The 23,940-nt window shown below is 52.0% G+C and overlaps 1 protein-coding gene across 1 annotated transcript; it reads left to right on the forward strand.

The window, feature by feature from the left end:
• The first annotated feature begins 206 nt into the window (after window positions 1-206).
• RBP1 (retinol binding protein 1) lies at window positions 207-23,940 on the forward strand. Its single transcript, XM_067737672.1, has 4 exons — window positions 207-464; window positions 999-1,177; window positions 21,026-21,127; window positions 23,704-23,940. Exons 1-4 carry the CDS (start codon window positions 392-394, stop codon window positions 23,755-23,757), a joined length of 408 nt encoding a protein of 135 aa, XP_067593773.1. The 5' UTR covers window positions 207-391; the 3' UTR covers window positions 23,758-23,940.

Below are 23,940 nucleotides of genomic sequence, written 5' to 3' on the forward strand. Positions count from 1 at the left end.
CAAGTGGCCGCTGAATGTGAGAAGTTCAAGGCGTTTGAAGGAATCCCGCAGGTACCGAAAAGTTGGAAACAATAAAACACCCCTCACCTCCACCGCCATCTCCTTTTCCTTCCTAGGGAAGGAAACTGAAGGTCTGAACTAGGCGGAGGCGGGCCTGGGACAACCTGGCCCTCCGACATCCCGGCCCCGCCCCGCTGAGGGGGGAGGAGCGACAGCTACGGTGGATCCTCCCGCTGGCTTTGTGCGCGCTTGCAATCCAGCTGTCGCCGCCCCACGAGCCCCTACCCCCCGAGGGCGCACATTTCCGGGCCGCCCACCACCCGGATCGCACCGCGAGCCCAGATCTGCTCCCACCCGCTCAGTCCCGGTCCGGCCCAAGTCGCCCCCTGAAATGCCGGTCGACTTTACCGGGTACTGGAAGATGCTGGCCAACGAGAATTTCGAGGAGTACCTGCGCGCGCTGGGTAAGCGCTGCCCGCCGCGCTCTGCCCGGGGCGCCCGGCCGGGCAGCTGGGGGTGGGATCCCGGCGCCCTCCCGAGCCGGCCGCCCACCCGCCTGCCTCCGCCAGCCAAGCCGCCGTCCTGAGCACCCCGACCGGGGAAGGGGCGTCTCCAGGGGTACAGCAAGTGCGAATTGGAGGACGGGGGTTATTAGGATTCACGGTGGTCAATGTCTGATGGTTGGCTCTCGAAGTGGATAATTTCATTAGGAAAGCTGGGCTTGGTTGGCTAGCTTCGGTTTTCAAAAGGTTAGCATAAGGGTAGAAAACTTTGTTGTAAAAAAAAAAAAAACAAAACAAAGCAAAGAAAAAAAGAAAGAAAAAGACAGACCAGCTAGCTGCACGCAGAGGCCTTGCTAATCGAGCAGAGGACCCCGATGGTTTTCTTAGGGGAGTGGGGGTGGGAGAAGCGGGCTCCTAGGGCCCGCTACCTTGGCAACAGTTCTCTGCATTTTCCAGTCAACTCTCTGCTCCTTTCTGCCCCGGCACTCCCTGCAGATGTCAATGTGGCCTTGCGCAAAATCGCCAACTTGCTGAAGCCAGACAAAGAGATCGTGCAGGACGGCGACCACATGATCATCCGGACGCTGAGCACTTTTAGGAACTACATCATGGACTTCCAGGTCGGGGAGGAGTTTGAGGAGGATCTGACGGGCATAGACGACCGCAAGTGCATGGTGAGGCTTCGCACACACCTGGGCATCTGTTGCCCAGGGGTCCTGACCGAAGGCAGGGCTAGTTCGTCTGAGAGGGGAGCAAGCGCCTTTGTGTTCTTAGGGGTCCAAGATCTTCACACTCCCAGCCCCCAAGGTAGGCAGCTCTCGACTTATCAAGCGTACCCTCCGAAATGAAAGCTGTGGTTTGTTGAGTCTCTCCTGTGTCCCGGCATTGGTGATTTATACACTTGCCTTCATCTAATCCTCATAACAACCTCTGAAGGAGGTCTCAGTACGCCCATTTTACAGATGAAGAAACAGTCTCAAAGAGACGAAGCAACATGCTCAGAGTAACCCAGCTAGGGAGGGGCTGGGCAGGAATTCCAGGCAAATCTGTTGACTCTCTTGTCTGGCTGAACTGTAGGCTGAGGGAGGAAGGAGAGAAGGGAGGAAAGCAAGATGAAACACAGGCAACCCTTCTGAAGTGTAAACTTCCTACAGGACCTAGCACGAAGCCACTCTAGGAAGCAGGGGGCACCGTCACCCTGCCTTCTGACCTGCCCCTCTTCATCCCCAAAGTGGGGTGTGGCTCCTGGCCACCCCCTTCCCTACCCTGTCCTCCACTGCCCCGAGCTTCCTTTGAAGCTTGCAGCCAACAACCTACTCAGTAGGTCAGTGCCGCAGGAGCCCAGGCCAGAGGAGGCAACAGTGGGGGAAGGGAGTGAGCCCCCTGCCCCCAAGGGTGGGAAGCTGGTGACCCGGAGACCCCAATTAGCGCCACCACAGCAGCCTCTGGAAGGTCAGCCCGGGGCCTCCGTCAACATTCTTGGGGTCGCTGGGAGGTCAGGGTGCTCCGGGTCTCCCTTTCCCAGTCTTGGGTCCAGAGCTAGCTCACTCCCACCCCCAGGGAGCTGCTTTGCTTACTGATAAGCTTCTCCCCGACGCCTCTTCCCCTCCCCCTCCTACCCTTTACTGAGAGTCTGCTCCGTGCCCTGCACTGTGCCAGCTGTTTTCCACCACAGCCCCGTGAGGGAGGGGTTAGTAATCCCATATTTTACAATGACTGAGGCTCCCAGAGGAGATTCCAGAGACTGCACTTTGAGGCCCACACTCCCGCTCGGGGCCAGGCTCCTCTGTGGCTACCCTTTGCAGAAGCCAGGTGTCTGGGGTTTGTCAGAACTGTGGTTGAAGGAGTGCCGGTGTCTGGGGATGAGGAACCCCGGGCCAGGATGACTCACCCCCTACTTGTTGATTCATCTGAAGGGGATCTGAGTTAGTGTCTGAGTCTGCGCTCGGAATGGTGGCGGAAGAGGGGGCGGCCGCCAGGGAGGATCCTTGCAGAGGCCACTGTGGGGACAAAACACTACTGTTGTAGGGAAATGTCAGGTCGTGCCAGCCCACTCTTGAGGTACTTGCAGGGCACAGCAAACATCTCTATGTATTTTGGGTCACTGCCACCTGTGGAATGTGCTGGCTTGTACTTACTGGCTAATTGCCTTCGCTGTTTCATTCCCACCCTCATCCATTACTGTATGAAACATTTATTGATCACCTAGTAACACTAGTTAATATAGGCAGACCTCAGAGATATTGCAGGTTCAGCCCCAGACCCCCGCAATAAAACGAACATCCCAATAAAGCAAGTGACACGAAGTTTTCTGTTTCCCAGTGCATATCAAACTTACGGTTACACTATACTGTGGTCTATTAAGTGTGCAGTAGTATTCTGTGTAAACAGCAGTGTATATACCTTAGTTAAAAACCACTTTAGGGACTTCTCTGGCGGTCCAGTAGTTTATACCCCACACCTCTAAACCAGGAGGCACGGGTTCGAGCCCTGGTCGGGGAACTAAGATCCCACAGGTGGCGCGGCCAAAAAAAAAAAAAGAAAAATTACTTTATAGCTAAAAAAATGCTCACCATCATCTGAGCCTTTGGCAAGTCGTAATCTTTTTGCAATAGTAATGTCAAAGATCACTGATCACAGATCACCGTAACAAATAACGAAAAAGTTTGAAATACTGCAGGAATTACCAAAATGTGACACAGAGACCCAAAGTGAGCAAATGCTGTTGGGAAGATGGTACCAACAGACTTGCTTGATGAAAGTTGCCACAAACCTTTAATTTGTAAAAAACACAATATCTCTGAAGTGCAGTAAAATGAGGTATGCCTGTACTCTTCAAGTGCTGAAGTACCTTTCCCATTTTATTTTAACTCAGTGAATCTTCACAATGCTGGTTTCAACCCCATTTTACAGATAAGAAAACCAAGGCAGGATTTCTTGTTGGGTGACCTTGGGAGGTTAAGGAAGTGGCAGAGGGAGGATTTGAATGCGGTCTGACCCAGCGGAACATGTCACAATCTCTGATGTCCAGGAACTCACAGTCTTTGTGGTAGAGACAGACGCACACACAGTCAGAACACAGTGTGATCAGTGGTGACAAAGGGAAGCTCCAGAGGAGGGCATCTTGGAAGGAATTCTGGAGGTGGTGACTTCTCCACTTACTTGTAACAAAAAAGAGGTGGGGGGCTTCCCTGGTGGCGCAGTGGTTGAGAGTCCGCCTGCCGATGCAGGGGACACGGGTTCGTGCCCCGGTCCGGGAAGATCCCACATGCCGCGGAGCGGCTGGGCCTGTGGGCCATGGCCGCTGAGCCTGCACATCCGGAGCCTGTGCTCCACAATGGGAGAGGCCACAACAGTGAGAGACCCGCGTACCACAAAAAAAAAAAAAAAAAAAAAAGGGGTGGAAGGGATGGGTTTGGACACAAAGGAAGGGGCACACGGCCCCCCTCTTTTTTTGGCCATTAAGCATTAGGACAGTGGTAAGTGAACAGATCAGGGAGCCCAGCAGCTGGGCAAACTCAATGACATTGTATGAGGACTCGTGGTCACCTTTGCTGTCCCAGGACTCAGGGCAGCCCCCTCCCAAGTATTATAGATGGCGTGAGCTAACCGTGCTGTTGCCTGTTGGGAGGATGGACGGCCCTCTGCTCTGGCCTTCCCTTGGCCCTTGCACTGCAGAGAAGCCCTTCTCCCCTGCTGCCCAGCTGGAGGGGGCCACAGGGAAGAGCACGGCTGGGGGAGAGCCTAGGATAATAATAGAATGATGGCAACTGTCCAGCCTCGTGCTTGTGAATGAAGGGGAGCTGCCTGCAATAGACCACATGGCCAAGGCCTGGAGGGTCCTCGGGGACCCTCCTCGGGGACCCCCCTCGTGGGGTCCTGGGCAAGGTGGTTGCCAAAGAGAGTGCACTACTATCCCTTCTGCTCCCCGTGCTCTGCAGCCACCAGCCGGGAGCAGTGGCCGGAGGAAGCCAGCTCTCAGCATCAGGTTGGCCTCATTCTAACATGTACTTCCCAGCACATTACAAGGATCTCATTGCTCGCCTGTTCTGTTCATTCCTTTCTTGGTCCTATAAGCATTTTGTGGTGCTCACTCTGTCTTTGCAGCCCTTGCGTTACTAAGATGAATCTCACAAGAGTCCCGCCCTCGTGGAGTTCAGTGTAGTGGGGGCAGCAGACCAAAGCAGTCACTCATACTGAGATGGTGTGTTGATGGGGAAGGACAGGCAGAGAAGGGCCCCCCGGGTCTGGAAGGTCAGGGGCTGTTCCCACAGGAAGTAGAGTCTGAGTAGTGACTTGACGGATAGGCAGGAATTAGGCAAACAGAAAGGGGACGAGAGGAAGGCCAAGGCCAAGAGAACAGCACTTGGTAGGTGCTATTTCAGACCTGTCCCACACCAGCCCTGGGCTCAAGCCCGGGGTCACAGAGGCAGCAAGGCCTCCTGGAGCACCCAGGCCAGTGGAGGAGACAGACACAGCCTCAGGCCATTAAAGCCCCGTGCAGTGATGGAAGCACAGCAGGCTAGGAGGGCAGGGATGGGGGAATGGGGGACAGGCAGTGGTCAGGGAGGGCTCCCGGGAGGAGGTGACGGCTGAGGGGGCCTTGAAGGACAAGTAAGAATTAGGGTGGATGTGGAGAGCATTTCAGGCGAAGGGAACCATGTGCACAAAGGCCCAGAGGTCAGAAAAGGCCTGGCTGGGAGGGGTTTCATCCGGGACAGAGGTGCAGTCTGCAAAGACTTCATGTGGCCAGAGTGCGGGGTGTGGCTGGGAAAGAAGGCAGTGCTGAGGACCCAGTGGGGAGCCTGGATGTGGCCCCGACAGGCCCCAGGGAGCCTTCTGGGAGGGGCGTGGTCAGGCTGCCATCCTCCGCAAAGGGCCCGGAGGTTCAGAGAGCTCTGCTCCTGCCTCTTTCCGTGGGAACCTTATCTGTCTTCTGGAACAGCAGCCAGAGGATGAAATCTGGCCTGCAGATGTGTTTTGTTTGGCTCACACAATGTTTGACAAATTTAAGAGCCAGTTGCCAATGATTGCCAAAGATTGTAAGATGTCATAGAAAAATCCATATTTCCGGCTGTTTGTACCCCAGTAAAATCAGGACTGCTGAAAATGCTGGGTGCCCTTTTATTCCTGCACCCTGTGGATGCCCAGGACACTGTCGCAGCTCCTTCTTTAAGATGGGACCTTCTCCACTCTTCCACAGCCCTCCCCCCACCCTGGTACCTAAAGTCAAGGATCAAACAGCCGCACGTCATTGTTTGCACCGTGTGTTCCTTAGAGCAGTGGTTCCCGAAGCTGAGACTGGCGGCGGCAGCAGCAGCAGCGTGAGAACTTGTTAGAAACACAGATTCTCCAGCCAGACCCCTGGTGGATCAGAAACTCTGGGAGCGGGGCCAGCAATCTGGGTTTCAATAAGCCCACCAGGTGGTTCTGGTGCAACTAAACCTTGAGAACCACCGCTTTGGAGAAAAGAAACCTCTCTGTACCTGTGTCTCTGTAAAAAGTGGACAACACTCATGATGTTTCTTAGGCACTCAGGTGTAGAGGGCCCCATGCTGGCTTAGTCCGTCGCTGGACCCCTGTGGACACGGTAGTCCATGCCCAGAACCACCTGAAATGGCTCTGCGGTCTCTCCCCAGGCTGATGGGTGGAGGGGCTCAGATCTGTGTAGCCGGGATCGCTCAGCTCCCATTTGCAGTCTTTTCTCTTCAGATCTTTACATGACCACAAGTAGCCGGGGCTGTGGGTTTGGTAGAAGTGTATCAAGACTGGACTCAGCTTTTCTCCACCGCCTCCTGCACGCCTTTATCCATTAAAGTGAAATCTCAGGCCCAGTTTGAAACCAGTATTATTTATCGAATCTAGCAGATGGAGGCTTTGGCAGGGTGGGGACCTTCCAAGAAGGAGATGCTCCTTCGCTTCAAATACCGTTCCCCACGCCGGGGCCAGGGAGCCCTTCGGCACAAGGAATGGTCGGGTTCCTGGTTCCCAGCTCGCCCGGCACAAGCAGCTTTTGTGGGAGAAGACGAGCCTCCACAGGATTCCCAGCCGGGAGCCTGGCTCTGCATGGTGGGGGCAGAAGGGCCATTTGTCGTCCCTGTGGACACCAGGTCAGGTTTTCCCTGGGGGAGGCAGCTACGTTCACTCAGCAGCCAGCACCTCCTCCCAGGCTGAGACCTTGGCTTCATCTCCAGCCTTGAACTCAGGATGACCCCTTCCACAGAGCCTGCCTTCCACTTCCAGCCCTCTGTTGCTTTCTTTGTTTTCACTGTAAAAGGAAAAAAAGAATTCAAATGGCACAGGAGAAAGTGGACTGAAAAGGAAAGGACCCCTTCCCTTACTTGGCCTCATTCCCACCCCCCAGAGGTTATCACTGTTACTGTTTCTGGTGGATCTGTGCAGAAATCTTCCTCGAATATAGAAGCCATCCAGCCATGTAGTTATTGAGAAGGTGATTTGTCAATATTTGTATCGAAAGCCGAAAAAGACAGAAAGAGGGAGAGACAGAGAGAGAGAAAGAAAGAAGAAAGGGAGGAAGGAAGGAAGGAAGACAGAAAGAAAAAAAAATCTACTTCTTAGCACATTGTTTTCTCACTCGATGATATTTCTTAGGCATCTTTCCATATCAGCACTTACATGTTTCCTTCCCGTCCCTCCCTGACTTACCTTCCTCCATCCATCCATTCATCTAAGTATGGTAATACATGATATCTACCAAACTGCTGTTAATGCTTTGATTTAAATTCTTTTGCCAGCTTTCTTCTGATCCTATTCTTGATTCATTAAAGAGGTTTGGTTTTTTTTTTTTTTTGGTTCTTATTTTAAAAAACACGATGCCAAAGGCAGAATTCACTCCCTGGGCTGCAGAGCTGAGAATGCCATTGGATTTGGAAGCCTTCTGAGAGCCGCCCCTGCTCAGATCAGGCCCCCAGCATTTGGCAGGGTCTTTTCCAGGAAGGAAACACGGAGTCTCTTTCATGTCTTAGCTAAAGTTCTTCGACCTTTGAAATCGGTGTCAGCAGCATACTTTTGAGGATTACAAAGGGAAGAATTAAAGCAACCCAAATAAAATTCGCAAAGTAACTTTCAAGAATCACACTTGTTTGTTAGGTTTTGTTTTTTGTTAGGCAGGAACAAAGGAAAATAACGCGCTAAATCCTGACTGAGTGCCATGCCTGTCCCAGATGATTTTAGCACTTTTTCTCTTTTGGTCCCCACAGCAAATGCTGTTCAGTGAGTATCATGATGCCCATTTTACAGACGGGAATCTGAGGCTCCAAGTTGAGGACCTTTTCAGCCCAAGGTCATCCAGCCAGCTGGTGGCAGAGGAAGGGTTCTAACTAGTTTATTTATAAAGCTATTACAAGGTCTCCTATGGAGCTCTGCTGAGTTCCTTACTGTGAGGCTCATCGCAACCTGGAGGTGAGCACAGACAGTACTGACAAGGCTTGGGGGTGTGGAGAAGGAGTGCTGGTAGTGGAGTCAGACATCTGGTTTCAAATCCTCCTCTATTACTTAGTTAACAAAGTGACCTTAAATGACTGGACCTGCTGCCTCTGTTTTCACATCTGCAAAATGGGCACCATGATTGCTGCTTCACCTGGCTCACAGCAAATTCTGAGGACCATGGTGATAGCACAGAAGGCAGGGCCTGGTGAAGCCACAATACTATGTGCAATAAATGGGCAAAGCCCTTCTGATACCCTAGACTGCAGGCAAAGCGAACTTGTGTTGGCCAGATGTTTACTGGAGGATTACAGCTGTTTGTTTTTCTGACCGTCATAGCTCCCCTTATTTGGTGGGAATGACCCCTACTTACCTGTGGGTTCTGGTGAAGCTGCAAATCCCAGTACATTGTGTCTCCTGGGATGAGCACCTTAAACCAGGGCCATGACAGTATCCCGTGGCCTGTCCCATGACTGTGCGTTTGACCTGCACTGGGCCAGTCGTACGGTTCCTGCCACCCTCCATGGCTGCATGCAGAAATCCAACAGAAGGAAAAAATAAGATGAGGCTGGTAGATAAGCAGAAATGAGAGAGAGAGAGAGAGAGAGAGAGAGAGAGAGAGAGAAACCTCAGCATCGGAGGGTTGCTGGAACTCCTGACACTTAATGCCATTCTGAGACTTTTCGTCTGTACTTGAACCAGCAAATACATGCCCTTTCTTTCCCCTGAAACTATTTGAACTGGTTTCCTGTCACTTGCACCTAAAAACATCCTATGACATACATAGCCCACAGATCATAGGTTAAAAACCATGTAAGTAGTTAAAGCAGTAGTTCTCAGACTTGAACTTGCCCCACATCCAGACTTTCTGATTCAGAAGGTCTAGAGTAGGGACCAAGAACTTTTCTAACAAGTTCCTGACTAATGCTGATGCCGTGGGTTCAAAGATCGTGCTTGTGATAACTACTAAGAAAGAGAAATGAGGAAGTGGGCTGGCCCACACCCGGGTTCCAGTGATATTCTCGTCATGATTCAGTGTAATAAGCCTGTGCTGGGGTTAAGGGTGCCCAGTTATGGGGGATGAATGAGAGTGAAGGGATGCAGTCCCTGTGGATGGAGTCTGCCTGGGGACACCAAACTTGCAGCAGCCCATGAATAAGTGATACCAGTAGTGTGTTCAGCTGGACAAGCGTGGGATACAGCAGAGCAACGGGGAGCCTTGGCTTTGAGATGAACATGGATTTGAATCCTGGGTCCACTCTCCAACTGTGTTTCCTTGGGGAAGGTACTCTATCCCTCTGGACTTCAGTGTCCTCATTTGTGAAAAGGAGCCAGAGGTAGCACCACTGATGGGATGTTGTGAAAATTAAATGTGGTGATGAATTATTTCAAATTTCTATTGCTATGTAACAAACCACTTCAAAACTTAGTGCTCCGAAACTCCGAAACAATAACAGTTGTTTATTTTCTTCATGAATCTGCAGTTAGGGCAGGGCTCAAAGGGGATGACTTGTCCCTGCGGCATGCCATGTCCGTGAGGTGTTGGAGGGTCCACTTTCCAGATGGCTCACTCATACTCACTCTCTACTGGCTGATTGAGCTTCCTTACAACATGGCAGCCGGGTTCTAAGAACGAGAGGGCCAAGAGAACAAGGCAGAGTGTATGACATTCTTATAATCTACTTAGCCTCTGAAGTCATATAGCAAGGATTTTGCCATACTCTGTTGGTTGAAGCAGTCACAAAGGCCCACCCGTCTTCCCAAGGAAGGGGACATGGACTCCACATCTCAGTGGGGGAGCACGTCGGGTGGAAGATGCTTTAGAAAAGTTCAGTGTGCTCTATGCAAACTAAGCTGTGACCACAGTGCCTGATGTCCGGTGAGTACACAGTGGGAGTTGGAATATTATTCTCTGGCTGAAGTTTGCAGGTCTGTCAGGGCTGGGCTCTCGTTTCTGGCTGGTCTCAAGTAGCAGCAGAGCCCACAAGGACTCCGTGGGGGTGGGAGAAGGTATGTGGTGCCTGGAGCTGGGCCTCTGCAGGCAGGGTGGGAACTCCACCTCCCTGGGCTGCCTGCCACCCAAGGCAGGCCCTGCGTGGGAGGCTGGCGTGTGAGTTGAAGGGGGAAAGGATGGCCTCAGAGTGTTGGGAGTGGCGCAGGGCTTCACCTTCAGCCCTGCACCCACCTCCAAAAGTACTTGATATATGTTATGTATTCAGCCCTCCAACAATCCTAGCACAGAGGGGCTACTCTCCCATTTAACAGACAGGGACCTGAGGTCCTGCCAGGGTCGCACTCCCAGTTTACTACAGCCCAGGGACTGAACTTCAGATCTCTCTGACTCCCGACTTTGTGTGGTTTACAGAACAGGCTGCCTTCTGCTGGTGCCCAGGAACCACAGGCCGTTAGAGTGACTGTGGGTTTTTAATTCCGTAGACCACTAGGTAGCCATGAAAGTGATCGCTGTGAAGATAAATGGAAAGTGTTTATGGGCAATCAGTCCACAAGTTCCGTAGATTCTGCTTCTTAATCTCTCTCTCCCCTTTCCCCATCTTCTGAATATCTCTCGCCTGTAATAATAATAACAGTTAATGTCTCTCATGCTTACTATGTGCCAGGCTTGGTGCTGCTGGCCGAGACCTGCGGCTTCCGGGCTGAGGGCAGCTGTTCCTGGCCCTCCTCTAAGCTCTTACTTGTTCACAGCCCATCTCCCTCTGAGGCAAGACCTGGCAGTCCGGCTGTGTCATAACCGGTTCAGTCCATGAACCAGACTGTCATCTTTGGAATCCCATCTCCGCCACTTACAAACTGGGTGGCATTAAGCAAGTTACTTCACCTCCCTGTGCCTTCACTTGTCTGTGAGATGGGGGTTATTATCAAGTAAGGGATCTACTTCACAAGCTACTTCACGATGAGGATTAGACGCAAGAAAGCCTGCAGTCAACTGCTCCATCAATCCGAGCTGTTATTAGTAATTCTCTCGCCGTGTAAACTGTGAGCTCCAGAAGACAAATTCTGGAGGTGGCGATGTGTGAAGGGACAGCTGGCCATCCAGAGAAGAGCTGGCGGGGTTACATGTGCAGAGGCTGGCCTGAAAGGGCACTTGCCTCTCCACCCTGATGGAGGACGGTGCGGGGCAGTGGGGTGGGCCGCAAGGCCAAAAGCGGAGGGGAAACCAGTGCTTACTGAGAGTCCAGAGCTTCAACAGGTCCTTGCAACCCCCTGTTTCATTTCATCCTGGTGGCTCTGTTCTGTGGCGGGACTCATTAGCCCCATTTTGCAGATGAAGAAATGGAGGCTCAAAAGGTAAATTGCTGGGGTCACCCAGCTAGAAAGAGGTGGGGATGGATTGGAGCTCAGGCCCGCCTCTATCCAAGGCCATCTTCAGGTCCCTCCTGAACGCCCAGCTCAGTCAGGCAAGCTGCTGTCTGCTGGCCAGACGAGCCCCACAGCCTGCCAGGTTCAATGGCAGTGGCATCCAGGGCAGCAAGATGTTCATGTGGGAGCAGTAGGCAGGACATGGGTTCAGAGCTGGGGAGAAGGGGGTTGAAACCATGATTCATGCTCTTCCTGGCATGATGACTAAGCACTCCAGGCCTCAGAAACTCGGGGCTAATGTCACTCCAGTGGTTAACTTGTGTATATAAGACTAATCTATGGACGAAGAAACATACGCCTGGGATATTTTGTCATTTAAAAAAAGGTGTAAATTACAAGAGTACGCCTAGAATGTTTTCTGCCACTCATTCATTCTGTTGATTCAACAAATGGTAATGTGCATTTTCTCTGCCATAGATTCTAAGGTAGGGGCTGGTATCCTACAGTGAATAAAAGGATTCCAGAGCCCAGAGAACTCTTGGTCAAGAGATCCTGACCTGCTCTCTCTTCCCTGGTTACGGAACAACCATCTTTTATCTTCTGGGAACTGTTTGTTTCTGTTCGCCTTGAAAGATAAAAGATAGGGGCCAGAGGCTCTCGTGGAAGAGATGAGGCCTTGGGTGGGCTCTGCCCTCCTGAGCCCCTCTGAGCACCTTCTGGCAGGACGGCCCCTCCTTTATTCCACCCCCACTGCAGGTGAACCTGAGAATAGGCCGGTTTCTTACACTTGCCCAAGCAGCAAAACCAGCTCCGCCCGCCAGCTGAGCAAATATTTGGATTTTCCATTGTACCAGGTTTGGCCGGTTGGAGCCACATAGGTGTGAAGTGAGGAAGAAGAGATGCTGGTAACTTCTAGGGGCGGAGGTGCAGGATCACACTCCCTGGGGAGTGTCCAGCCTGGCAAAGCCCATTCAGAAGCCTCACTCATGCAGCCCCTGACCTCCCTGCATCTGTGCAGGCTGTCCCCTCTGCCTGGGATTCCCTCGTTCCTCTTTTCCAGTTTCTACTTCTTCACCTAACTCTCTTGATGTGTTTTGGTGTCGGTTCCAGCATTACCTCCTCCGGGAAGCCTTCCCTGATGGACCTCTGTCTCTACTTCAGAGGCGGACGAGGTGCCTTCCCACTTCCAAAATCACCATCACCTGCCTCTACCCAGCACTTGCCGTTTTGCTGGAATTCTCTGTCTGCTTGTCTTCAATAGTCTGTGAGCTCTTGAGAACAGAATCCTCACCTTCCCTGCCTCTATTTCTAGCACACGAGGCTGGTGTGCAGGTGTGGCACCCGCATTTGCTGAATGATGCTTCCTTATGCAGAACCATGATGCAAAGTCTTACTGGTCATTCAAGGGTCAGCTTAGACCAGGGAACTGCAGAGCCCAGTAGCCAAGAGCATGGGCTGTAGAGTCAAACCTCATCTCCATACTTCATGGCTGGGTGACCTTAATGCCTCAGTCTCCACATCTGTAAAATGGGGAGAAGCATAACTGCTCCAGGAGGTTTAAAGAATCAACTTGATGTGACCCACGCTTTAATACCCTGCCCAGCACATAGTGAGTATCAAATAGATGATTTTAGGGTGATGACGGTGATGGTGATAATGACAGTGCTGTTATTACTTACACCGGGAAGTACCCAGCACACAACACACAGGTGCTGTTGATGCCAGTTTACATGCGTGTCTTCCCTCCAGCCTGAGCTGCTCCACGGCAGAGCTTGGGTCCAGCCCAGCCTTAGGGCCACCCTCAGTGCTGGGCCCCTGCAATGACCGAGCCCAGTCCCACAGGATCCCTGTGACCTTCTCCAGCCTCACTTCCCCCCCACCCCCCGCATCCAGAACCTTGGCCTCATGGGACCTTGAGCTCTCTGACGGTTTGTTGTTTTAAAATTAAGCCTGGGCACTTTCTGGAATGTTTAAGGAATTTAAAATATTTCATGTCAACATGAGTCTTAACATTTTATCATTTAGTTTGTCCTAAGAATCGTGTTATCATTTGCTGTCCGCTTCTTCATGGTGTTGGAATCACATTTGCCCATGCGCACGAAGGCCTGCTGTGGCTTTACTGGTCTGTAGCTGTTGCTTCTAATGGCTTTTATGTGCCTAGTTACTCGTTCGTGTTTTAAGGCCTCATTAATCTAGTTTTAATATGCTTACAGAATGAATCGGCTTTTCCCCCAAATGTGCTGATTTCAGGTCATTGCCATTCCCCTGGGAAAGGATCAGAGGCTCACCCAACCTGACCTCCCAGGCAGGGCAGCTCATGGACTCAGCCAGAAAGAACTGGGTTCAAATGATGGCTCAAGCCCTAACCCCAAGGAGGCTTGGGCTGGTTACTTAACAAGCCTAATTTTGATTGGCTCTAAATCTTGAGGTGGAAAGCCCCCAGCACCATACCCGGCACTTGGCAGGTCCTCAGTTACCTTCCCTGCCCTTCCTGCCCACCCACGTATTTCACAGGCACCGGAGGCTGAGAACCTTCTCGTTATTCCAGAAACCCTCAAAGGGTGAAGCACACTGTAACATCAAGCTCCAGGAGGAATGGCCAGTTTGTATCTTTTAGCGATTCACGTCATGCTAGAAAGTGTCTATCACTGTCTGGTTTTTCAATTTTCCCCTTAAATTTAAAGAGCACAGGCTTGGGAGTCAGACCTGGGTCAGTCCTGGCTCTGCCCTTTGCAAGGAGAACAACCATGGACAAGACCTCCCCTCTGAGGACCTGGCTCTGGAACCACAGAGGCAGTAAGGTCCAGTCCCAGCCCTCTGGGAAGTGGCTCTGTAAGCAGAGGGCCTCCCAGAGCTGGGCGGGCGAGTTGTGGGGACCGCTGATCCATTTTCCCCCTGCTCATGAGAGTGGATGTTTGGGGCACGCGGGAGCTTTAAGGAACGTCACAAATTCTTGGCAGCCAAGTTGAATCCCACTATTTGTGGTTCATGCCAGGTCACTGCCAAGAGATGGGTCCATTTAGTGGGAATGGTCTGTCACTCCCAGTATAGGTCACTCATACAGGGTGAGGGGCCTCGAGGCTTCCCTGGAGCCAGCTTCCCCAGGCTGCCTGCGGGAGCTGAGTTTTCTGTGTCACCCCAGGGCCAGCTCGGGTTTCTAAGTGGTCAGGGGAGCTGGATAACAGCTTTTGAAGTGACAGTCCCCTGTCAGAGTAATACAAAGCTGTCTTCACTCACCTTTTGGTGCATGTATCTCCGGGAGAGCTGCTGACAAGGCCAAAGTGTTGGAGGTTATTAGTTTTTAATAGAAAAGTGAGACCGGCTTTACTTTAGAACCAGCTGCCCTGGGCACCAGCTCTTTTGCAGACTTCAGATGGTCTAGGCGGTGAGAATGACCGTTGGGAGGGGAGTTGGAGGTGGCCATACTTTCCCCTTGTTCTTAGGTTTGTCTGGACTTCATTTCCAAGATGGAGTTCCCAGAAGTGGGGTGCTGGGCAGCTCTGCCTATCCCCGTGGTTGGTACCATGCCCACCTCAGCCCGCACTGGCATCTGCCTTCCTGTGTCACTTGAAAAGCACCAGAAACATCTTCTTGCCTGAAACTCCCCCACTAGACCCTGATTAAATGGATTAAGCAATGGTGAGTGTCCAAGCTGGGCAACCGAATTGAATGACCTCTTAAGGACCCTTTCAGATCTGCACTCACAGGGCAAGCTGAGCCTCGTCCCAGACTTTGCCTGGTGTGGCAGAGGTGGCCGCTCACCACAGAGGGAGGTCACAGAAGGAGTCCTCGTTATCAGAAGCTATGTTTTGTGTCACAAGAAAACAAGAGACCATTGTTTGCTACATCCCCCTCCCAACGTTCTTTCTTTTGCTTCTTTCCTCTCATTTGTTTGTAGCTGATGGTCCTCCTCCCTGACTCCCCGCCCCCCTTTTCTGTTCTTAGGACAAATTTGGTCCTCTGGGACATGGCTGGCTTATTCCCACAGGGTACAAAGCTTAGAAAGGAAAATCCATGCCCACCCCATGTGAACGTGGAACAGCAACGTGGGAGAACTAAATCGCATTTTCAGAGCCATCGCGGCTGTCAGTGGGGAGTCTCCAAATAGATCTTCTGCTTAAACAAAGACTAATTAAATTTTAGGGGACGCAGACATCGCAGGGCTCCTGGGCACCCGGCTCAGCAGGCAGCCCCTGCAGGGTCTCCTCTTGGATCCAAGTCTCCCGGAAAAGAAGGAGCTCCTGAAACATTTAGCCATGGTGAATGGCTTGTCCGTCACTTCTTCACAAATCTCCGACTTAGAAAAGAAAGGCTCTAGTTATTGTTCAGCTTCTACAGGCAAATCCCCCCCGCCTTATCTAAGCTCTGGACATCGTGATTACCATGACCTCGGGCCCCCTGTGCCAGCCCTATGCACTTCACGTATATTTTCTCTCATCCTCCGCATACGCTGGTAAAGTAGGTCTTGCAGTTATCCAAAGCCACATAACAAACCACCGCAAAACGCGATACGTTAAAACAGCCACCACGTGCTCTCAGGATGCTGTAGGTTGATTCAGTGTCCACGGCTCCGTGTGACTACCTTCAGCTAAAGGCTCGGTTGGGGCGACCAACAGACTGTCACAGCCTCTGGCAGTGACTGCTTTCTCATCGTCTGGGGCTTATCATGTGGGCTTTCACTCTAATAGAATAGCCTTCACTTCCTTAAAGCACAGCAGCTCGGTTCCCAGAGGCGAGGGTCCCGAGAGGACGAGCCCCCAGCGCACAAGGGCTTTTGAAGGCGCCTGTTACCCCACGCTGGCTGCTGTCCTGTTGGCCAGAGCGAGTCGCGAAGCCAAGGCCAGAATCAGCGTGGGCGGGGCCTCACAAGGGCGTGAATGGCATGTGACCCATTGGGAGCCCCGATGGAACAGTCGGCCATAGCAGGTACCACGAATCCCCCTTTTGTGGATGAGGGCACTGAGGCTCAGGTCATTCCACACAGTTAGGGACAGAGGACCCAGGTCTGTTGACGATGCTGACAACACTGGGTCAACCTGATACAGGGTGGGAGGGCGGCAGGTACCTGAAGCCCAGGGTAAATTACAGCTGAGCTTCCCAGAAGCCCGGCAGACGGGCGGGCAGACCGGGGCCCACTGGGGAGTGTTCCACCCAGCAGATCAGAGCCACGGGGCTATGTGAGGGCGCAGGCAGCATTGGGGGGCATTGAAAACATGCTCCAGGCCACAGTCCCAGTTACAGTCTGGCGCTATGACCCTGTCTACCCCCCAGCCTCGTACTTGCCCCTCCTTCAGCATTGGCCTGCTTGTCGTTATTCACTCTGTTTGGGATGCCTTCCCGCTTTAAAAACCTAGCTGTGTTTCCTCTGAGAATGAGGGGCCCTCCTGGGCATTGCAGCCCCTGTGCTTCCCCTGATGGCAGCACCTACCACACTGAGCCGTAACTGCCTGGCACTCCTCTGTCTGCCCGTCTCTTCGGTGATCTCTTAGCCCAGGGGCCTTCAGGACTCTGGCTCCCAGCACCCCACACCCAGCAACGGTTGGGCTAAACTGAAGTGTGTTCCTCCCGGGGGCTGCTCAGTCTTAGCATAATGCCCATGTTTTCTCTGCACCCCCCAAAAACTGAGCAGACATCGGCTGGGTGCATAGCCTGGCCTGGGAAACAAGGGGGCACTGAGTCATGCAAGGCCCATGTTCCAGCCCAAATTGTTTTCCTCATTAGCTGGGTGACACCGAGAAAGTCACCTAACCTCTCTGAGCTCAGCCTCCTCTGTATATCCAATACAGACGAGAATAGTGTCTTTTCTGTCCCACTCACTCTGGGTCAAGGGTCAGCGGGAACTCGGGGCTTGAGGAAGCGCCTGCTCTGGACACTGACATAGCATTGGTGCATTAAGGATCCCTCTCTTTGAGGGTCTGATTTGCAGGGCTCTAAGAAAGGGTTCTCTGCGCTCAAAGAGCCTTCCGCTCCCTGAATCCCTCGATCTATCATGAAGCCTGAAATTGCACCATCCATCATTCTTTTGGTAAGGTATTTTGATTATCTATATCCAAACGGTCCTTGTTAAAAGATGCCAAATGAATCCGAAAGTGTAACATGTTAGCACAGGAGCAAAGCCTGCTTTACTGGGTTTTTTTAAATTTAATTTAATTTATTTTATGTACAGCAGGTTCTTATTAGTTATCTGTTTTATACATGTAAGTGTATATATGTCAATCCCAATCTCCCTAGCCTGCCTTACTATTTTTTTTTTTAGATTTTTTTTTTAATTTATTTTTGTCTGTGTTGGGTCTTCGTTGCTGCACGTGGGCTTCTATTGCTGCGGTGAGTGGGGGCTACTCTTCGTTGCAGTAAGCAGGCTTTTCGTTGTGATGGCTTCTCTTGTTGCCGAGCACAGGCTCTAGGTGCACAGGCTTCAGTAGTTGTGGCACGTGGGCTCAGTAGTTGTGGTGCACGGACTTAGCTGCTCCACGGCATGTGAGATCTTACCAGACCAGGGCTCGAACCCATGTCCCCTGCATTGGCAGGCAGATTCTTAACCACTACACCACCAGGGAAGCACCTAACCTGCTTTACTATTAATGAACATCTCTTTCATGCTCATTCTCTGACATTGACATTGGAAGGGAAGCAGGTGTGAGCCTTTTGGAGATCAAGGTGGTGATCCTTATCAAAAGCCTTAAAAATACGCTCACTCTTTCATGCGACAATTTTTCCTCCGGAAATTTATTCTAAAGAAAGCGTTGTGCTCAAAACTGTATACAAGGAAGTCTTCTTTGTAGTAGCACAGAATTATAAATAACCTAAAAGTCCAAGAATGGGTAATGGGCTAAATAAGTATGTATGTACAATGAAATACTACCAGGATTGTCCTCATGGGCCTGTGACCAGTGCAGTCCCAGAGGCTTCTGTGCCCAGAAGGGCCCCTCACTTGGTTTAATGCTCTGCTGTCACTGTCTTAAAATTCTTAATCGTTTTTTAAAAGGAGGCTTCATTTTCATTTTGTGCTAGGTGGGCACTACAAATTACATAGCCATTTCCTAAATATTATATAACAATTAAAATAATGCTTATGAAGAATGTCTGTTGAAGTGGAAAATTGCTTCTATTAAGTGAAGAAACTAGAGTGCAAAGCCATAAATGATGCAATCTGAACTTTTGTGTATACACACACACACACACACACACACACACACATATAAAGACTGGACAGAAATACACCAAAATCTAATTATCTCTGAAGAAGCAAGATTTTAGGTATTCTTGTTACTACTCTATTCTTTTTTGAGCATTTCTCAAGTTTTCCAGGACAGAGGGTATGAATATGCTCATAGACTCTAATATTTCCGGTAGAGACAGAAGTGTATCTATTGTAACTGAGCACCAGTGAGTCTCTCTTGGCCTCTGATAGCGTCTGGAGCCCTCAGTGTGCAGGGTAGACTTCTGGATAAACTCATGAAGAGAAGCTCAGTTGATGAGGAGGCCAAGTGTTCTTACGAGCTCCTTGAAGTTGAGGACCGTCTGATTTCAGTCCCCACTTCCCTTCACAGTCTGGGCATGGACAAGGCACCCAGTGAATGGGCATCTTGTCGGTGGCCTGAGGTCGTTAGTGGCCTTTACCCTCGACCCACCTCGTCAGACATTCACTTCATTCTGTCCTGACTTGGAGGTGGGACCTTCTTTCTGGCTTGGGGCTGGACATGTGCCCCGAGTGATCTGTGCACCAGGGAGAGGAACCGCCTGCCCCCCACCAGGTCCTCCTGTGCCCCTCTCCCTCTGGGCTCCAGGAGCAGAGGGCAGATTGATGCCTGTGCAGAGCTGGGGGCACACTGGCTCCACCTGTCCCCCTTGTGCCCGCCTCTCATTGCATTCTTCATCCCAACAGTAGAGGGCGGTAGAGATCCACAAGCTCAGGCGTGAGACTGGGGGTTGGGGAGGAAGGGGGAGGTGGTGCTCCCTAGGGAGAGGCCCACTCACTCCACACCCATTTCCCAGATTCTTCTTTCTCTCCTAAATCTTTATCAGGCTCTAGCTGCCTGTTCTCTCAGCTGAGCATGGCAGGAACAGAAGAATCCTAGAACCTTACCTCTGTAAAGCCAAGGCCTCTGAGTTCATGGCCTCTGACACCTCACATACAGATGGGTGGGGGGGGGGGGGAGCAGAGAAGTGATGGACTTGCTCAGAGCCACACAGTGAAGGGGCAAATGGGGTTCTAACCTCTACAGGGGGAGGCGGGGCCCATGTGGATGGGAGGTGGGTAGCTGCGGATATGGGAGATGCCCACTGCACACAGGTCCCAGTCTAGACCTGTGGAGCTCCTGGACCATCTCCCCTCTAAATTCCGCACTTCGAGCCCTGTATTTCTGGGTGGGTCCATGTGCACAGGCTGGGCCTCCTCCTGCTGTCTGTCTGCCCTTCAGCACGCCCAGTACTTGGCGGGGCACGCGGGGCTCAGGGAAGATGTGAACGCTCAAAGGTGGGGCCGGAGGCAGGGGTGGAGGCCAGACGGGCGGGCAGACCGGGGGCTTCCTCCTCTTTCCCCCACGGTCCCCTGGAATGTGGAACCTGCCTGAGGAGCTTCCTGAGCACGCCCCGCGCTGTTCAGTCTCTGTGCCTTCGTCTGGTCGTGGTCCGCGGAGAAACGCTCTCTCCCAGCGCCTGCTTGTCTCTGCTTCCGCTTCGCTCTCCTGTCTTTCAAAGCCCAGCCTGGTGCCTTCTCCTGCCAGCGCCTCCCTTCCCTGAGTCTCCTCTGGGCTCCCGCAGCCTCTGGTCTGTAACTCTGGTGACGCTGGGCACCTAGGGAGGCAGCGTAGTCCAGCGGGGAGGGGGACCTCTGAACGTCACAGATCCGTGTTCTGATCTGGCTCTGCCATTGACACGTGGGGGGACGTGGCAAGTACCGTAGCCTGATCTGTAGAGCAGAGATGCTAGCCCATGCTCCACGTGGACAGTCATGAGGATCCAGTGAGCGCCGAGAGTGCCTGGAAGAGCTGCCGTTTGTACCCGCAGAGGGTGATGTATATCTAAGGTCATTCTCCAGGCAGTGAAAAGATGTTTGAGGGGGGTGGGGGGCCTCTTTTTTGGTGTCCCAAGACCTTGCAAAGGTTGAAACAGTGAATGAATGAATGAATGTCTGGGGATGAGCAGGATATTCTAAGAAGTCTACCTCTCACCACCGAGATGCAGGCCAGCAGCCGTCACGCACCCCCAAACCCCGTGTGCGCTCAACCCTCAGAAACCCCTCCTCCCTTCCCAGCCCCATTCTCAGCCTTTGCACTGACAGCTCCCGCCCCAGTGACTTTTTCTCCCCTAATTATCCATTTTAATGAAATTTATGAAGGTTTTTGTGAATTTTAAAACCGATTTGCGGGCTTCTCTGGTGGCACAGTGGTTGAGAGTCCGCCTGCCGATGCAGGGGACACGGGTTCGTGTCCCGGTCCGGGAAGATCTCACATGCCGCGGAGCGGCTGGGCCCGTGAGCCATGGCCGCTGAGCCTGCGCGTCCGGAGCCTGTTGCTCCGCAACGGGAGAGGCCACAGCAGTGAGAGGCCCGCGTACCGAAAAAAAAAAAAAAAAAAAAAAAACCAATTTGCCTGCTTTAATAAGAGCACGTGATGGACAAGGAGTATGAGGCTGCAGATTTTCTGAAATGAAATTGACTTGAGCGCACCCTGGATTCTCAAGGTTGGGGCTGCCCCTCCCCCAGCGCCCAGGGGCTGCTGGCTCCAGACTGATAGCTGTGGTTTTTGGCTCCGCAGACCACGGTGAGCTGGGACGGGGACAAGCTCGAGTGTGTGCAGAAGGGCGAGAAGGAGGGACGTGGCTGGACCCAGTGGATTGAGGGTGACGAGCTGCACCTGGTAGGTTCCGGGGGTACGGGGGTAGGTAAGTCAAGCTGGGCCCCAGAGGCCCTGGTCATGTTGGTGTCTGGATGGACTTTGGAAGTATGCGCCATGGGTGGACCTTGGTTCTACTCTGAAGCTTCACTTCCAAGGCCCTGGGGAAGATGCTTGAGTGACTTTAAAAACTGAGCAATGTGTTTTCAAGGTCTAGGCTGACCCACTTGTCCAATCAGAGGGAGGAGGTGAGGAGATGCATCTGCTAAGCATGAGATGTGGAACATTCTGTATCTCTTTCCATTGTCTCAGCAGCCCGATGGGCCAGGTACTGTTAAGGTTCTTATTTTGGAGATGAGGACACAGAGGCTCACATCCAAGTAACACAGCCAGAAGATAGCAGAACTTACATTTGCTCCCAAATGATACCTGTTTTCACGATGTCAAATTGTGGCTAGCCAGAGCCAGGCGAGTTCTCTAAGCTTCTCAAGACATGATCTTGTTACCTGAAAATTGGGTTCACCTCTTGGTGGGTGTCGAGCCAAAAGATACAACTGAGCCAGCGATCCGGAGAAGGAAGGGTTTATTAATTGGATCAAGTGAGGAGAACACCGGGGACCTTTCCCAAAGCTGTGTCTCCCTGAACAGCAAAATTGGGGAAGTTTTAAACCAAGGGCACATGTGTATTCATGAAGGGGCTTGAGCAGAGGAGAATTCAGCATTGAAATGGGGCAAAGGCCCGCAGGCTCAGCAGCCATGTCTCACGGGCGCAGCCGCTCCGCGGCATGTGGGATCTTCCCGGACCGGGGCACGAACCTGTGTCCCCTGCATCGGCAGGCGGACTCTCAACCACTGCGCCACCAGGGAAGCCCCAAGCTTTAATTGATTGAAGTCTTGAGGGTCAGAAAAGGTCCACATCATAATCCCATCCTCCACCTGGGTGGAGGCCTTAGTTCCCGAGGAGCTCAAAGCTGGTTATGTGTATTCCTTGAGGAAGAACCAAGCCTCTGTTTTATCACTGAACTGTGATAAACTGTGATAAACAAGTCCCTGAACTTGACTGCTTTTCCTTGGTTCCTGCAGTTCTTCACTTCCCTTAAGATCAGTAATTACTGAGACCTGTTCAAGGGCAAGCACTGTAGCCAGGCTTAGATCACAAAATGGCTCAGGCCAAAAATGGCTTCTTTATGTCCGGGCACTCCCTACCCTATCTGCTTACAATCTGTACAATCTAGGTTGGAGGAGGAGAAGCCTTTCTCGGCTCAGGTGTGGGCCCCACTCACCCTGTCCTCCAGCCTTGGGATCGCTCGTCAAAGCCACTTCTACTCTATCCATTGTCTGGAAAAAGCACATCCAAATCCAGAGTAGGGGCCTTAGCCTCTGGGGGGCTAAAAATAACACCTGCTGTCTGAGCAGAGACCTCCTGTCATTCCTTCTGCCGCCTTGGAACTCCCCAGCTACTTTCCTTCTGAGAAAGGAGCCTCGTCCAGGTGACCTGGGGTCTATTCTGACTCACCGCGTACTTTTGGGGAGGTGCCTTCCTTCCCTCAACCTCATCTGCAAAACGCCATCCTAGTCCATAGGGCTCCTGCCAAGGTCAGGGTCTGCAGGAGCTTTGGGACATGTGAGCGCTGAGAGGAGACACATCATATTCAGAGGCAGCGTCGGCTCGGCTCGTGTAGAGCCTGGGCTGCAATGTCTGACCTTGAGCCTTTCTCCCTCCTGGGCCTCTGTTTCCTCAACTGCAGAGCAATGAGGGTAGGTTATGTGATCTCCACTGGCCCTGTCAGCTCAGTAGTTCTGTGGCTTTTTGCCAGAGGTTGCAAAGTGCGGGCCACAGGCCTCTTTTATTTGGCCATCCATGGGCTTCAAATTTCTTCAGCCAGTAATTTAAAAATTGGGAGATGTCACATAAATATTCAGATTTCTAGACTCCTACCAGAACAAACAAACAAACAAAAAGCTTCCCAGGTGTGGGACACTGTGCTGTCATTCTTGCTGGCAACACTCAGCAGGGGTTGCCCTGGAGGCAGAGCATGGACTTTCTTAGCTGCATTTAGCACTACCCTGGAGCTTTTAAAAATAGCAATTCCAGGACCTCACCCTCTGAGATACTGATACCAGTGTAGCCTAGAACCCAGGCATTTTTCAAACTCCCCCAGTAACTCTAATGTGCAGCTGAAGCTTGGAACCACCATGCTGGTTTGCAACCCTGGTCTGCAGTGACCCCTTTGGGGGTTGAGCCTTGTGTCTGGCCCTGATTTCTTGCAGCCCTGCACACAGACTCTGACCTGGGCTCAGGCCTGACGTTCTTAAAGCCTTTGGCTTGTCGAGGGTAGTAGACGGAGGGAGGCATCTGAGAGTCCTGTCAGTCAGCTCTGAGCCGCATCTGCCTCCAGCCAGCTCTGTCTATAGTGCATAGCCAAGACCGATGTCCACTGATCCAGTTCAACTGACCCGCCAAGGAATTGTCTAGTTCAGACCAACTCTTGGGGAGAAATAGCAGTCACGGAGTATTTTCCAAGTCCCTGCCCCCGGATCCGCTGAGCCCCAAATGTGACCTTGCTTTGGCCAATAACAAGAATCTGTTTTTGTTTCAGGAGATGAGAGTGCAGGGTGTGGTCTGCAAGCAAGTATTCAAAAAGGTGAACTGAAGCCTGAACATACCTTAGTCTCGAGGAATGAGTGGCATGGAAGGGGAAGGCAGGGTCCCCCTCTCTGCTCAGCATGGGGCAGAGAGCCAGCCTGCATCTGTTAGCAGAGTCTGTCTCTCCTGGCTTTGTCTCTTTCCCTTTTCTTCAAACGAAGCCATCCCAATAAAAGTGGTCTCTGCTCGA

This window comes from Pseudorca crassidens, chromosome 5 (assembly GCF_039906515.1).
Source record: "Pseudorca crassidens isolate mPseCra1 chromosome 5, mPseCra1.hap1, whole genome shotgun sequence".
Lineage (NCBI taxonomy): Eukaryota > Metazoa > Chordata > Mammalia > Artiodactyla > Delphinidae > Pseudorca > Pseudorca crassidens.